This window comes from Musca autumnalis, unplaced genomic scaffold, assembly GCF_047663935.1.
Source record: "Musca autumnalis isolate F117 unplaced genomic scaffold, ASM4766393v1 scaffold_647, whole genome shotgun sequence".
Classification (NCBI taxonomy): Eukaryota; Metazoa; Arthropoda; class Insecta; order Diptera; family Muscidae; genus Musca; species Musca autumnalis.
In genome coordinates this window covers 29823-42571 of record NW_027412252.1, presented here as the reverse complement: position 1 = coordinate 42571, position 12749 = coordinate 29823, and the positions used below count along the sequence as shown (strand labels likewise).

Sequence of the window (12749 nt, the reverse complement as noted above, 5' to 3'; positions counted from 1 at the left end):
CCCGGAAGAACCATGGGCCACAGTTTGTGCGGACTTCGTTGGGCCCTTACCCCGAACGAAACATGGAAACACCATGCTGCTGGTGTTCATCGATCGCTTTACCAAGTGGGTGGAGCTTGTCGCACTTCGTAAGGCAACTTCGTGCGCCGTGGTCAAGGCGTTCAGGGAGCGTATCCCGGCAAGGTTCGGGGCGCCGAAAGTGTTTCTGACGGACAATGGCAGCCAGTTTACCAGCCGGGAATTAAAGAAATATCTATGCGAAATTGGAGTAAGGCATCAGTTCACTGCACCCTACACGCCGCAGGAGAACCCAACAGAGAGGGCAAACAGGACCCTCAAAACAATAATGGCACAGCTCTGTCAGAACCAGCATCATAAATGGGATGAATTCTTGCCAGAAATGAACCTCGCAATCAATACCAGTGTATCGGATACTACCGGGTATAGCCCTGCGTATCTGGTGCAATGTCGTGAGCCTCGACTACCCAGTAATCTCTACGACGAGGTAACGACAGGCACTGGAACCACGAGCAAAGCTCCTAAGGATAAGGCGGAGGAACTTCAGGACGTCTTCAAAATGGTGCGCCACCGAATTGGTCAGGCCGGAGAGGACCAAAGACGGTACTGCAATCTACGTCGTCGTCAGTGGAAACCAGCAGTGGGGGACTGGGTGTGGGTTCGGCAGCATCCCCTGTCAAAGGCCGTAGAGAGCTTTGCTGCAAAGTTGGCACCAAAATATGATGGCCCCTACGAAGTGTTGAGTTATTCATCACCGGTAATCGTGAGCGTTCGTGGTAGGCATCGGAAAGACGTCCGATCGGCCCATATCAGCGAACTCAAAGACTTCAATGCGACAGACAGTACCCCTACAGGACACACCGATGCCCCGGTACATGGACAGTCTAATAATAAGTTGCCTATTCTTTCTTCCACAGTGACCACAATTCCCACCCGCGACATGGAACAACAGAGGCCCATAATGAAAACGAAGGCGTACTACAAGCAACGGTGGCAAGACAGTTAGGAGGCCGGGCCCAGCAAGCGAGTTTGCAGTGGGACTTCGAAAGCATCAGCGGAGGCAACATCGAACCAGCTACCCCGGTTATGGAGAACAACAGCTGAACCGGTGAAACGACCCGTGGCAGTGGTCCACCCCTTCCGGCCAGAATCCCAAGTCCGAACAGCCGAGATAATTGAGATTTCAGACGAGGAACCGGTTACCCCCCCCCCACGTTCTAGTTGGGTCCCAGTGAACCAGGCGGTTGTCCTTATTTTAATGAGACCGGTGCCCTGCAATATTACTCGGGAGTGTTCCTGATTGCATACAGTGGTTACTTGAGTTTGATGTGACATTGTATACATCCACTGGTTGCTGTGTTTTAGTTGTGTCATCGACATGTCGTCTATCAATGGGTCCACGGTACAACTGGGACGAGTGGTATTATTAAGAAGTGAAATTTCGCATAGGCACTTGGCTGCGTCCGCATTGAATTTAGACTGCATATTTGGACATAGAACTTCATCTTCTGTTAGTGGTGTGCATCGTGTCCATTCTTGTTCATTTAATGTATAATATTCATCTCTGTGGGGGGTTATAGCGATGAGGTCGCTACATGGCCTAATGATCATCATGGTGCTATTGACGAGTGCTGGAATTGGATGTAGCTTAAGCAGTTCCAAAGATTCTGGGTCACATAGAGGAATTGTTATATAGAAAATGATATGATTCTCTGTGATTCCTCCCTTTACATTCATAATTTTGTAGAGCTGCAGGAGATTATCTTGACGGACGGGTAGCTGCAATGCTGGTGGAAGATGATTTCTGACTTGTATGAGCTCTGATTGAAGTTGTAGTGGTGATAGTAACATTGGGCTGATTTCCCATGATGCGAATCGGACAAAGTTGTTATTATTGCTGTTTGTATTCGGTGTAGCCTTACTAATATCAATGACAATTGAGAAGATAGTGACACCATATTTTGGAACAGGTTAAATTGGTGACTGTCTTGTTCGTTTTCGTGTAGCCGTTTTTCAATGTTGTTCAATTGACGATCAAGGCTGTCGAAGTCTTCTTTTAGTTGTAGTTCATCTTGTTTAAAAATGTTAAGGGTTGAGTTAATAACTGAGGTTTGGTTTCTTAAGAGCTGTTTCATGTGGTTTTCATCTTCTTTGATTAAGGTGATAGTGTCTGACATTTGTTCCGCGTAATTTGAGTCCAAAACTCCAAAAAGTGAGTTAGCAATGTTTCCAACAATATTTACAGCACCACGTTTGCTTCTTTTGTTTTTTAGCAAAAGGTTTCCGTCCTTGAGGTCTGAGAAACCGAGCTCAAGGGTATGTAGAATGTTCAGACACGGTGTCCTTTGGGATATGAGGGTACATAACTTCTGGAGTGCCGAAGTGCCATTTGTAAATGTGTCCATCTCTCGCCAGTATGGTTGTAGTTCATAGTACGTTATAAGTTTCCAGTCTGATCTTGAGATACGTGTGGTGCCAATTCCTTCAAAGTGTATTCCAATGTTGGGTTCAAACTTGGTTACCTCTATTTTGTTTGCACAAATTAAGGGAAGTGCACATAGAGCTACGATCATCGTTAGCATGATGCTAGAGCTTGAAGTTGTTCGTTTCCTTTTGCTTGGACGTTCGTCTGTTGATGTTGAGGATGATTGCGTCTCCAGCTCTTCCTCATTGGTCGGGTTTGGTGATAGTTGCACGGTCGGCAAGTCTTTGCAGGTATTGTCTTCTTCGAGTCGCGGAAGTGGTGCTAAATATTGGATAGCTCTTTTAAAAACTCCGGATGCGGTTTTTACGTCAGCAACTCTCACTAAATTGTCGTTTCCTTTGTATGTTTTGATAACACGACCTAAGGGCCACTTCATGACCGGAACATTGTCTTCTTTTATAATGACAATGGCTCCTGGTTGTAGATTCTTCGACTGCTCTTTCCACTTACTGCGATATTGCAGTTCGTTTAGATAGTCTCGTGACCACCTGCTCCAAAATTCGTGCTTAAGTCGAGAAACCAGATTCCACCTTGTCGCTAGGCTTAAGGTTGGTTGCTTTGCTTGCGAGTCCACTTGTGCAGTGAGTGGTTCTCCAATCAAAAAGTGTCCTGGAGTGAGTGCACCTATATCATTGGGATCATTTGACATCGGAGAAATAGGCCTCGAGTTTAATATGGCTTCAATTTCAATGACCAAAGTCTCGAGTTCTTCATAAGTCAAGGATGCATTCCCCATGCTTCTGATTAGAAGATGTTTTGCTGACTTGACAGCGGCTTCCCAGAGGCCACCGAAGTGTGGCGCTCTTGGCGGAATGAAATGAAACTGAATGCCCTTGTTGTTGCAAGTATTTGAAATGGCTTCTTGGGCATTTGTTGTATGTATGATGGTTGACAGTTCAGGTAGCTTGTTTTTTGCTCCTACGAAGTTCGTTGCGTTGTCGCAGTATAGGTTTTGGCAGTGCCCACGTCGTCCGATGAATCTTTTAAGAGCACCTATGAATGCCTCTGTTGTGAGATCACTCACTAGTTCCAAGTGTACTGCCTTCGTCGAGAAGCAACAAAATACTGCAATGTATGCCTTGTGTGGCCGTTTTCCGCGAAGTTTGTAATGTACTGTTATTGGTAGACATCGGATTTTAGCATGTTTTTTATTTCTTATCCGATTGGACTCAAATTTTGGATCTAGGCGTTTTGAGGGTCAATTTTTCGATATTTGGGGTCATATCAAAAATATGCAAAAAATATGCAAAAAATATGCAAAATATATGCAAAAAATATGCAAAATATATGCAAAAAATATGCAAAATATGCAAAAAATATGCTAAATATGCAAGTGTTTTTTTGACAAAAATCGTCAATTAAATTTAGAAAATCATCAAAAAAGCATTCTTAATTAAGTTTTTTGACGTTTAACATAGTATTTTGCAGATTATTATGTTATTGAGACTCTCCAGATATTCCGCCATAGCAATAAATCTAGACTAACAAGACTTAAATCAGTTTTCACAAGGTGAGAAAATGTCAAATAACCCAGCATTCCTATTACAACATAATTTGCTTCCTATACAAATCGTCGGTGTCATGCTTAAGTGTTCCATACACCATTTTTGACTTTTTGAAATACAGGTGGTTTCTAGTGTTGTCCGGTATGCTCTTTCTGAATTTCTAGTCGGCTTTCTCCTATCTGCTCTAGTTTCAGAGATATCCACGCCTCGACGGGAAAGCATAATCTCTTTCAGTTATGAAATTAATATTTTAAAAACTTACAAGTTTGAAAACACATTTCAAAAATCAGAATTTTAATTTTCGATTTAGAAGTATTTAGTTTATTAAGGCAAAAATGGAAAATTTTTTTTTCACTTTGTTCCATGTGATTTAAAATATTTCACATTTGCGTCATAAGTGCGGATATGGAACAAATCGACAAAATTCTTTTTTTTTTTTAAAAAATCTCTATAACTTTTATATTCCAACACATATTTCTCTAAATTTTTGCAAATATGTTCTATATACTATTATTAATATTTCAAGTCAAAAATATAAATATTTGCATTAGTCAGCTCCACACTAAAATGCGATTATCTCAAAACGGGCAAATGGCGTATGGAACACTTAAGCATGACACCGACGAAATGTAGATAGATAATGGAAAAATTTCAAAAACTCAATCAGAAATGTCAAAATCAACATGTCCAAATATGGTGATAGTTTCTAATCGGCCAAAATTGTCTAGCAAAAAAACAAAGGAGCTAGAGTTAGTCATCGCTATTTTTCTTTAGATAAAATCGCAATTTTTTCTAGTTTTTGGAAAAAGTGTTCGTTTTTTAGCGCAAAATGGGAAAAAGTACTAAAGTACCATTTACGATTGCAGGTTCTGGAATATAAATATAATTAGAAGTATACGTTTTGAATATCCACATATTAGATTTGAATATATTTTATAGTTTTTAGTCCTTCTTTGGAAAAATGCTCTAACTGCCGCTTTAATAAAAAATACATAAGTTTATATGTATATTGTAAGCATACAACCGTTTAATGCAGAATTGGGAAATGTTCACTCCTCGGCGAAAAGTAATGCATTATTTTTAGATTCACTTTTGGCAGTTTTGTTGAGATGTGTATTATTTTATTGTTGTTAAATAATTTCAGCTTAATCTCGGGTTTTGTTGTTTTCAAATTTTTAAAAACAACAAGTTTTATTTAAAGTGGGATGTAGTTAAAATTGATGCGAAGAACACCAAATGATTAGTGCAAAATGACATCACTCAGAAAAACCACAGAATAGCGTGGTAGTGGTAAAATAAGTCAAACCCTTGGAATTATCTTTAATATGGCAAAACCACTCACATATTTCTGCTAGAAAAGCATTGGGAATGCTAAAAAAATATAGTTCTTTCATTCCTGCTACAGGAAAACAATTTTGATAACACAGTCGAAAAGAAAATATACAATTAATTAACTTATACCTGACCGTGTTCTCGATAATTTGAACTAATTATTACAAATGCTTCGAATTTGGACAGTTGTTTAATGGAGGAGTTGCTGTAAAAATTGTTTCAGCAACATTTAGAAAAAATTATCGAGTACAAGGATATAACACCTTTTATAACACATTAGTCTTGTTGTCTAGGATATAAATAAATATATTAAGAAAAATATTCGCCGCAATATTGTCATTAAATTTGCCAAAGGCACTATACACCTAAAAGGCAAAGATTTCAAGGAATCTTAATTTTCGTGTTTTGCTTACATCCTGATGTATACTTTAAAAACGTCATATTTTTAGCTCTACTTTCACAATCTGATTGGCGTTTTCTGTAATTTGGGAAAATTGAGTCTTGTTGCATGGTAAATTGGTAAAAAGTAAGGAAAGGAACACATACGGGCATGCCAATAAAAATGTCCGGATTGTCGTATAGAAAAATCTCACTATTTTTAACACTTAGAGCACGTAGAGTATTATATAACTACCACGAGTTATTTATTCATAGAAAAAAAAATATTTTCTTTACTATTCGTTAATCGGACAATTTGATAATTCGGACACCGCCGAAACCTGTGGTGTAGGGATTATCGAGATTATACTGTATATATGGGTGCATTATCCAAATCTGAATCGATTCTTACCAAAATAAACAGGGATCGCCCTAGGGCCAAAAAATCTCCAATTTTTATGGGAATTGGTCTATAAATGTGACATGTACTTTGTTTTCAAAAAGACCTGGCCAGATGGATAAGTGCGAATCTATGCAGATCATAAAAAGGAACTGTGGGTCTATTTCGTTTCCTTTTGCATGTTGCAAACTCATTCACTAAGACATAATACCCTTAAGGTATTAAAATATAGTTATGAGTGCAATCATGAATAAAAATTCCGTGCATAATTTGTTTCCTTTCCCAAATTTCACAATTTTTTTCCATATTTATGTCCAAAAAGGGAATATTTTTGTCGATTCGACTACAATATTCCATCATGAAGCGAATCTAGTAGCTTTCAACTTTTAACAAATATTGATTTTAAAATTATTTTCCGTGCGGAAAATTCGGAGGGAAATATTCATGATTGCCCTGTATATGTTTTTATATGTTATATGTTTTTAGTAAAATATGAAAGATTTTATGTAATATTCAATATTGTCTTAGTCTTAATTTCTAGCTCATTTGTTATTCTGTCAGACAATTTGGCCGAGCAGAAACTATCAACATATTTGGATACGTTCATTTTGATATTTCTGATTGAGTTTTTGAACAAATTTGTATTAGAAAGCAACTTATGTTGTAATAAGAAGGCTGGGTTATAGGAAATTTTCTAAGTCTTTTAGTCCAGATTTATTGCTGTGGCGGAATAATAATTAATAACATAATAATCTGCTAAGAAATCGACTTTTAACGACAATAAACTTAATTTAGAACACTTTTTGATGACTTTCCAAATTTAATTTGACGATTTTCGTCAAAAAAATTAGTTGCATATTTTGCATATTTTTTGCATATTTTGCATATTTTGCATATATTTTGCATATTTTGCATATTTTTTGCATATTTTGTGCATATGCAAAATATGCAAATATGCAAAAAAATAAAAAATATGAGCCTGTCATTGCATTCAGTTTTCTTCAAAACGAATTTTGGTCCAATCAGAATTTTCGTATCTTTATTAATAAAAAATATGCAAATATGCAAAATCCGATGTCTAGTTATTGGGCCACAAAAATCTACCCCAGTATTAATGAAGGCTCTGGCTGGTGTGACACGCGTGGAAGGCAAGTTTCCCATAACTTGATTAAAAAATGCTGGTTTAGCTCTGCTACAAATTGTACAGCGATGAACCGTAGCTCGAGCCATAATCTTCCCTTTTAGTGGCCAAAACCGTTGTCGTACGATTCCCAGCAATGTTTGTGCGCCACAATGTTTATTTTCTTTGTGGACCATTTCAAATATTAATTTTGAAATTGGGTCATTGTAGGGAATAAGAAGTTGATGCTTGGAGTCGAATGACAAAGACGATGCTTCAAGACGACCCCCAACCCGAATTAGGCCGTCATTGTCCAAGAATGGTGACAGGTTACTCAGTTTACTTGTTCCACGCACCTCTTGATACTTCTTCAGTTGTTGAATTTCTTCCTTAAAGTCCGACTCTTGTATGTGCCTGATGATATGCCTTAAAGCCGTGTCTAGCTCGACCGTTGTAAGTGATCCTTGGGCCTGTCGAAGGGTATTTTTGCATCTGCTCTGAGTAATGAAACGCAAAACGTATGCTATGATTCGTTGTAGACGGATGAACGAGTTGTTGTGATTTATGTTGTACATAAAGTTGGTTGGTGTCACTGAAGTGACGAGTGCCTCTGGTACCTTCCTCTTTCTCTCGAGATTGGTCGAAATTGCAAGATTTGAATTGAATTTTTCTGGCCATGTTGTATCCTTTCCGTGTAAAAACAAGGGACCACAGAACCAAAGAGTACAATCTTTAAGGGCTGTCGGCGATATGCCGCGAGATAGTACATCGGCTGGATTGCACTTTGAGCTGACATGACGCCACTGTTCTGCCTGAGTGATTTCTTGTATGATTGCAATTCTATTGGCCACAAATGTATTGAATGCTGCGGATGATGAGTTTATCCAGGCCAGCACGATTTCTGAGTCAGTCCAAAACCAGGTTGGACACGTCAATTGAAGATCGATTTTGATTTTTGAAGCTAGCTGTGCTCCAAGTACTGCTGCGCAAAGCTCCAACCGTGGTATGGTTTGCCTTTTGAGTGGGGCAACGCGAGACTTCGAACATAGGAGACGTGTCATGATTGTTCCATCTTTAAAGGTTGATCGCATATAAGCCGCTGCGCCGTACGCCTTTTCTGACGCGTCTGTGAAGATGTGTAGTTGCCTTGATTCTGGCACTCTCCCTTTAAAGATGTGTCTATATATCTGAAGATTTTTTAGAGCGTTTAAGTCCGATCGAAACGTGGTCCATTTAGAGTGTAAGGATTCTGGTAACGATTGGTCCCAGTCTAATTTTAACTCCCACAATTCTTGTATGAATATTTTGGCCGTAACTGTGACTGGAGACAGTACCCCTAATGGATCAAAAAGTCTGGCAAGATCTGAAGTCACTGTACGTTTAGTGACTCTCCTGACGGGATCAATATTGACTTTTACACAGAAGGTGTCATCTTTTGGAAGCCATGTTAACCCTAATGTTTTAACGGTGTCAGCCTTTGAGCTCTCGAAATCTAAATTTACTTCTTGATCTCCTTCTGAAATGTCTTTAAGCAATTGAGGGTTATTAGCACACCACTTGCGTAAGTTGAACCCGCTGTCTTTCATAACTTGAATGCGTTGCTGCTGCAAATTTACTGCGGTTATTAAACTGTCGGCTCCGCCCAGGCCATCGTCGACGTAAAAGTTCTCTTGCAGAAATTGCGAGGCGAGTGGGTAGCGGATTGCGTTCTCCTTGGCCATTCGTTGCAGGCATTTTGTTGCCAGATATGGGGCGGCTCTTGTGCCATATGTGACTGTGTTGAGTTGGTAGTAGGTTATAGGCTGAGTGACATCCTTTCTCCAAATTATTAGTTGAAACTGGCGGTCCTCAGGAGAGATTAAGACCTGCCTGTACATTTTCTCGACATCAGTTGTAAAAACGTACTTGGGTAGCCTAAATCTCAGTAGTATAGAGAACAGATCGCTCTGAACCGTAGGTCCTGCGTACATAAGATCATTTAGCGAATGCATTGACGAAGTTTTGGCCGAAGCGTCGAATACTACACGGAGCTTTGTTGTTGTGCTTTCAGGTCGTTGTACGCAATGATGTGGGATAAAGTAGTGTGGGGAGCGAATAGCATCAGTCGATATTTTTGTCATGTGTCCTAGGTTTTCATATTCTTCCATGAATTTGACATATTGTTGTTTCAACTCAGGATCCTTCTGCAACCGGCGTTCGAGGGAAAAGAATCGATTGATTGCGATCCCATGAGAATCTCCTAAGGCGTCGGGGTTTTGATGAAATGGTATTCGAACTACGAATCGATTTTTGTTGTCCTTGGTATTGTGCTGCTCAAAGTGATTTTCGCATTGTCTTTCTTCGAGGGACATTGGTTTGCTGGTTGTCTTGATTTCTTCCAATTCCCATAGTCGGGCGATAGAGGCGTCAAGCGATTCATCCGTCGTACATATTCCGCATGTAAGGTTCCTGGGCTGTTCCTCTTGAATTTTTCCTGAGATTACCCATCCAAACACAGTGTTTTGCATTGTAGGGAGATTCTTGGCTAATTTTATTTGTCCAATCGACAATAGTTCGTGATAATGTTCTGCACCTAGCAATATATCAATTTTATCAGGACGGTTGAAGGCTGGATCAGCTAGCGTCAGATTCTTTGGAATCGACCAATCTTCAATGTTAATGAATTGTGACGGCTGTGGTGATAGGATACGAGGCAAAACAAACGCTTCAAGTCGAGTCGAATAATTGTTGATTCGAGACTTTAGAGCTACATTTACTCGATGGTTTGTTCTAGTGTTGGTTGCACCGATCCCGTTGATATTGATTGTTGATTTTTGCATTGAAATGCCAAGTCGCTTTACTAAACGTTCTGTGATGAAATTGACTTGGGAACCCGAATCGAGCAAAGCGCGACACTCCACTTCTGCTTCATCCACCTTTATTTTTACTACAGCAGTGCTGAGTACCACGTACGAGCTGATTTGTTCTTTATTAGCAGCAGCTAGCGCCGTGGCTTCCTGATTATTGCACGACTCAGTATTTACGGAGGCTACTCCACCGGCAGGCTTTGTACCAGTTCCAGCTGATAAAGTCGTACGACTATCTTGTTTGTTCGTAGACCCTTGCTTGCGTTCTAGATGCAACAATGTGTTGTGTTTCTTGTTGCATTTCGTGCAACATCGTGTTGTACATTGCTTCGATGAATGGCCCGCCTTTAAACAGTTCACACATCGTTTTTGCTTTTGAGTGAAGTTTAGTCGTTCTGGCGGTGTCATTTTGAGAAAGCTCTGGCAGTGATATAGCTTATGGGTGCCATTTTTACACAGAGTACACATGTTGTCTCCTTGGTTTGCCGATGCCACTGTAGCACACGATTTAGGTGACGTTTTTTCCTTTTGACCCATCGCCTCCATCGACTGGAATCGAGTCTCCACAAATTCTAGGAATTGGCTAACTTGCTGCAACTCCCTTGGGTTGACAATAGACCTTTCATACTGGCTGTAAGTACTTCGGTCTAGTTTCCTCGACAGTAGATGAAGTAACATTGGACTCCAAGAGGACGTGTCGACTCCAACGTTCTTAAGCGCATGTAAGCACTCTTGAGTGACGTCATGTAGCTGCTTAATGGACGCGGCAGATGACCCGGTCGATGGTTGATCAACCAGTTGATGTATAAGCGATGCTACCAGCACTCGCTTATTGTTGTATCGATCTTGCAGCATTTTCCATGCCGCGTCATAATTTTCGGCAGTAGCTGATATATGACTAATCAGATTTTCTGCTTCACCCGTCAGATTTGCCTTCAGATACCACATCTTTTGTACTGTGGGTATGCGTTGGTTGTTTACCAACTGTGTAAAAAGATCACTGAATGCCGGCCATTTTAAATAATCCCCATTAAACTTTGGGATTGTTACCTTCGGTAGCGGAATTACACTGTGTGTTGACAAGTTACTTCCCAGTTGAGGTGCGTTTCTTACATTATCAGAGCATTTGTCCTTCAGGACCGCCAGCCGAATTAGGTTATGCTGCACCGAATCTTCTAGGCTATCGTAACTATCTTGATCTAGCCCGATTTTGGAAGGGTCCTTGATCTGCTGCCAAATTTCGTCGAATAAATCTGTGATTTGGCCCCACAGCTTTTTTATCGTATCTTCTTTGATTGTATAAAATGGAATTGATTGTCCGGCTTCGATACTGTCCAAGCTCTGCAAATGGCGCTTAAGAGCAGCCATTCTGGCTTTTATCCTTCGGGCCAGCCCCTCAACTTGGGTTGATGCATATACCTCTATCTGGCCCGAAGTTTGGCCTTCTGAACTAATTTCTTGGGCTTTTTTCGATGGACCTGGCTTGCTCTTCACTTTGTCTAATTCCGCCGCGATGTAGTCCATTGTTGAATTGAATTTTTCTCCAATGTTCTTATGTAAATTCTCCGCTATATATGGGTCATCCTCTGGCAAAGACGGATCATTGCGGATCTGGTTCTCCGCCTTCTCAAACGTCTGCCAGAGCGCCGTTAGCTCGTTACGCTTGCTTAAATAGAACCCCTCCGTCCTTCTGTCGTGCGGCGCCTTCTTAATTGTCGACAAGAATTTGTCGAAATTGCTGGCCCTTACTCCCTGCAGAGCTATAAGGTCTTGTACCGTTGTCATTGCTATATCTCCAAACCACTTGTGAGGTTGTTGCTAGATATGTAGCTTAATGAGTTTTCGAACGTTGTAACCGAAGTTGAATCAGCAAGGATCTGGTTCGTATCTGAGGTTCTGTGTATACTCAGAAAGGATATGCGTTGTATGCGGGATCGTATTTAGAATCAGGATATGTGGGATCGTATGTAGAATCAGGATATGCGCTGACCGTATGTAGAATCAGGATATGCGCTGATCGTATGTAGAATCAGGATATGCGGAATCGATTGTAGAATCAGGATATGCGCTGACCGTATGTAGAATCAAGATATGCGCTGATCGTATGTAGAATCAGGATATGCGGGATCGATTGTAGAATCAGGATATGCGCTGACCGTATGTAGAATCAGGATATGCGCTGATCGTATGTAGAATCAGGATATGCGGGATCGTATGTAGAATCAGGATATGCGGGATCGATTGTAGAATCAGGATATGCGCTGACCGTATGTAGAATCAGGATATGCGCTGATCGTATGTAGAATCAGGATATGCGGGATCGATTGTAGAATCAGGATATGCGCTGACCGTATGTAGAATCAGGATATGCGCTGATCGTATGTAGAATCAGGATATGCGGGATCGATTGGCGAATCAGAAAACGCGCTGTATCCGGGAACTCGAATTAAATAAACGCGACACGTTACACTTAAACCGGTACGATCACGTCGGGGTCACCATGTATTTTGAAGGGACTATTTTGTCCTTCAATGAGGTTTTAGATGTCTTTTATCAAGGCAGTGTCACCAAGATAAAATTATAGGTTTAACGCAAGCACATAAACTTGGTTAAGACGGAGAGGAAATGATTGTAACACGATAAGTAGTTTTCACTTTCTCATTTC

General features: G+C 40.4%; 1 protein-coding gene across 1 annotated transcript; it reads right to left on the bottom strand.

Annotated features, from left to right (window-relative positions):
• Nucleotides 1-1020: 1020 nt before the first annotated feature.
• On the bottom strand, nucleotides 1021-11869 carry LOC141388162 (uncharacterized). Its single transcript, XM_073958196.1, has 2 exons — nucleotides 7503-11869; nucleotides 1021-1426 (listed from the first exon to the last, which is right to left on the bottom strand). Exons 1-2 carry the CDS (start codon nucleotides 11867-11869, stop codon nucleotides 1021-1023), a joined length of 4773 nt encoding a protein of 1590 aa, XP_073814297.1.
• Nucleotides 11870-12749: the final 880 nt, after the last annotated feature.

Coding starts and splice junctions, on each gene's coding strand:
- LOC141388162 (XM_073958196.1), bottom strand. CDS start 11,869: ATGACAACGGTACAAGACCTTATAGCTCTGCAGGGAGTAAGGGCCAGC. Junction 1,427..7,502: donor CGTCTTGAAGCATCGTCTTT/GTCATTCGACTC, acceptor CACTCGTCCCAG/TTGTACCGTGGACCCATTGA.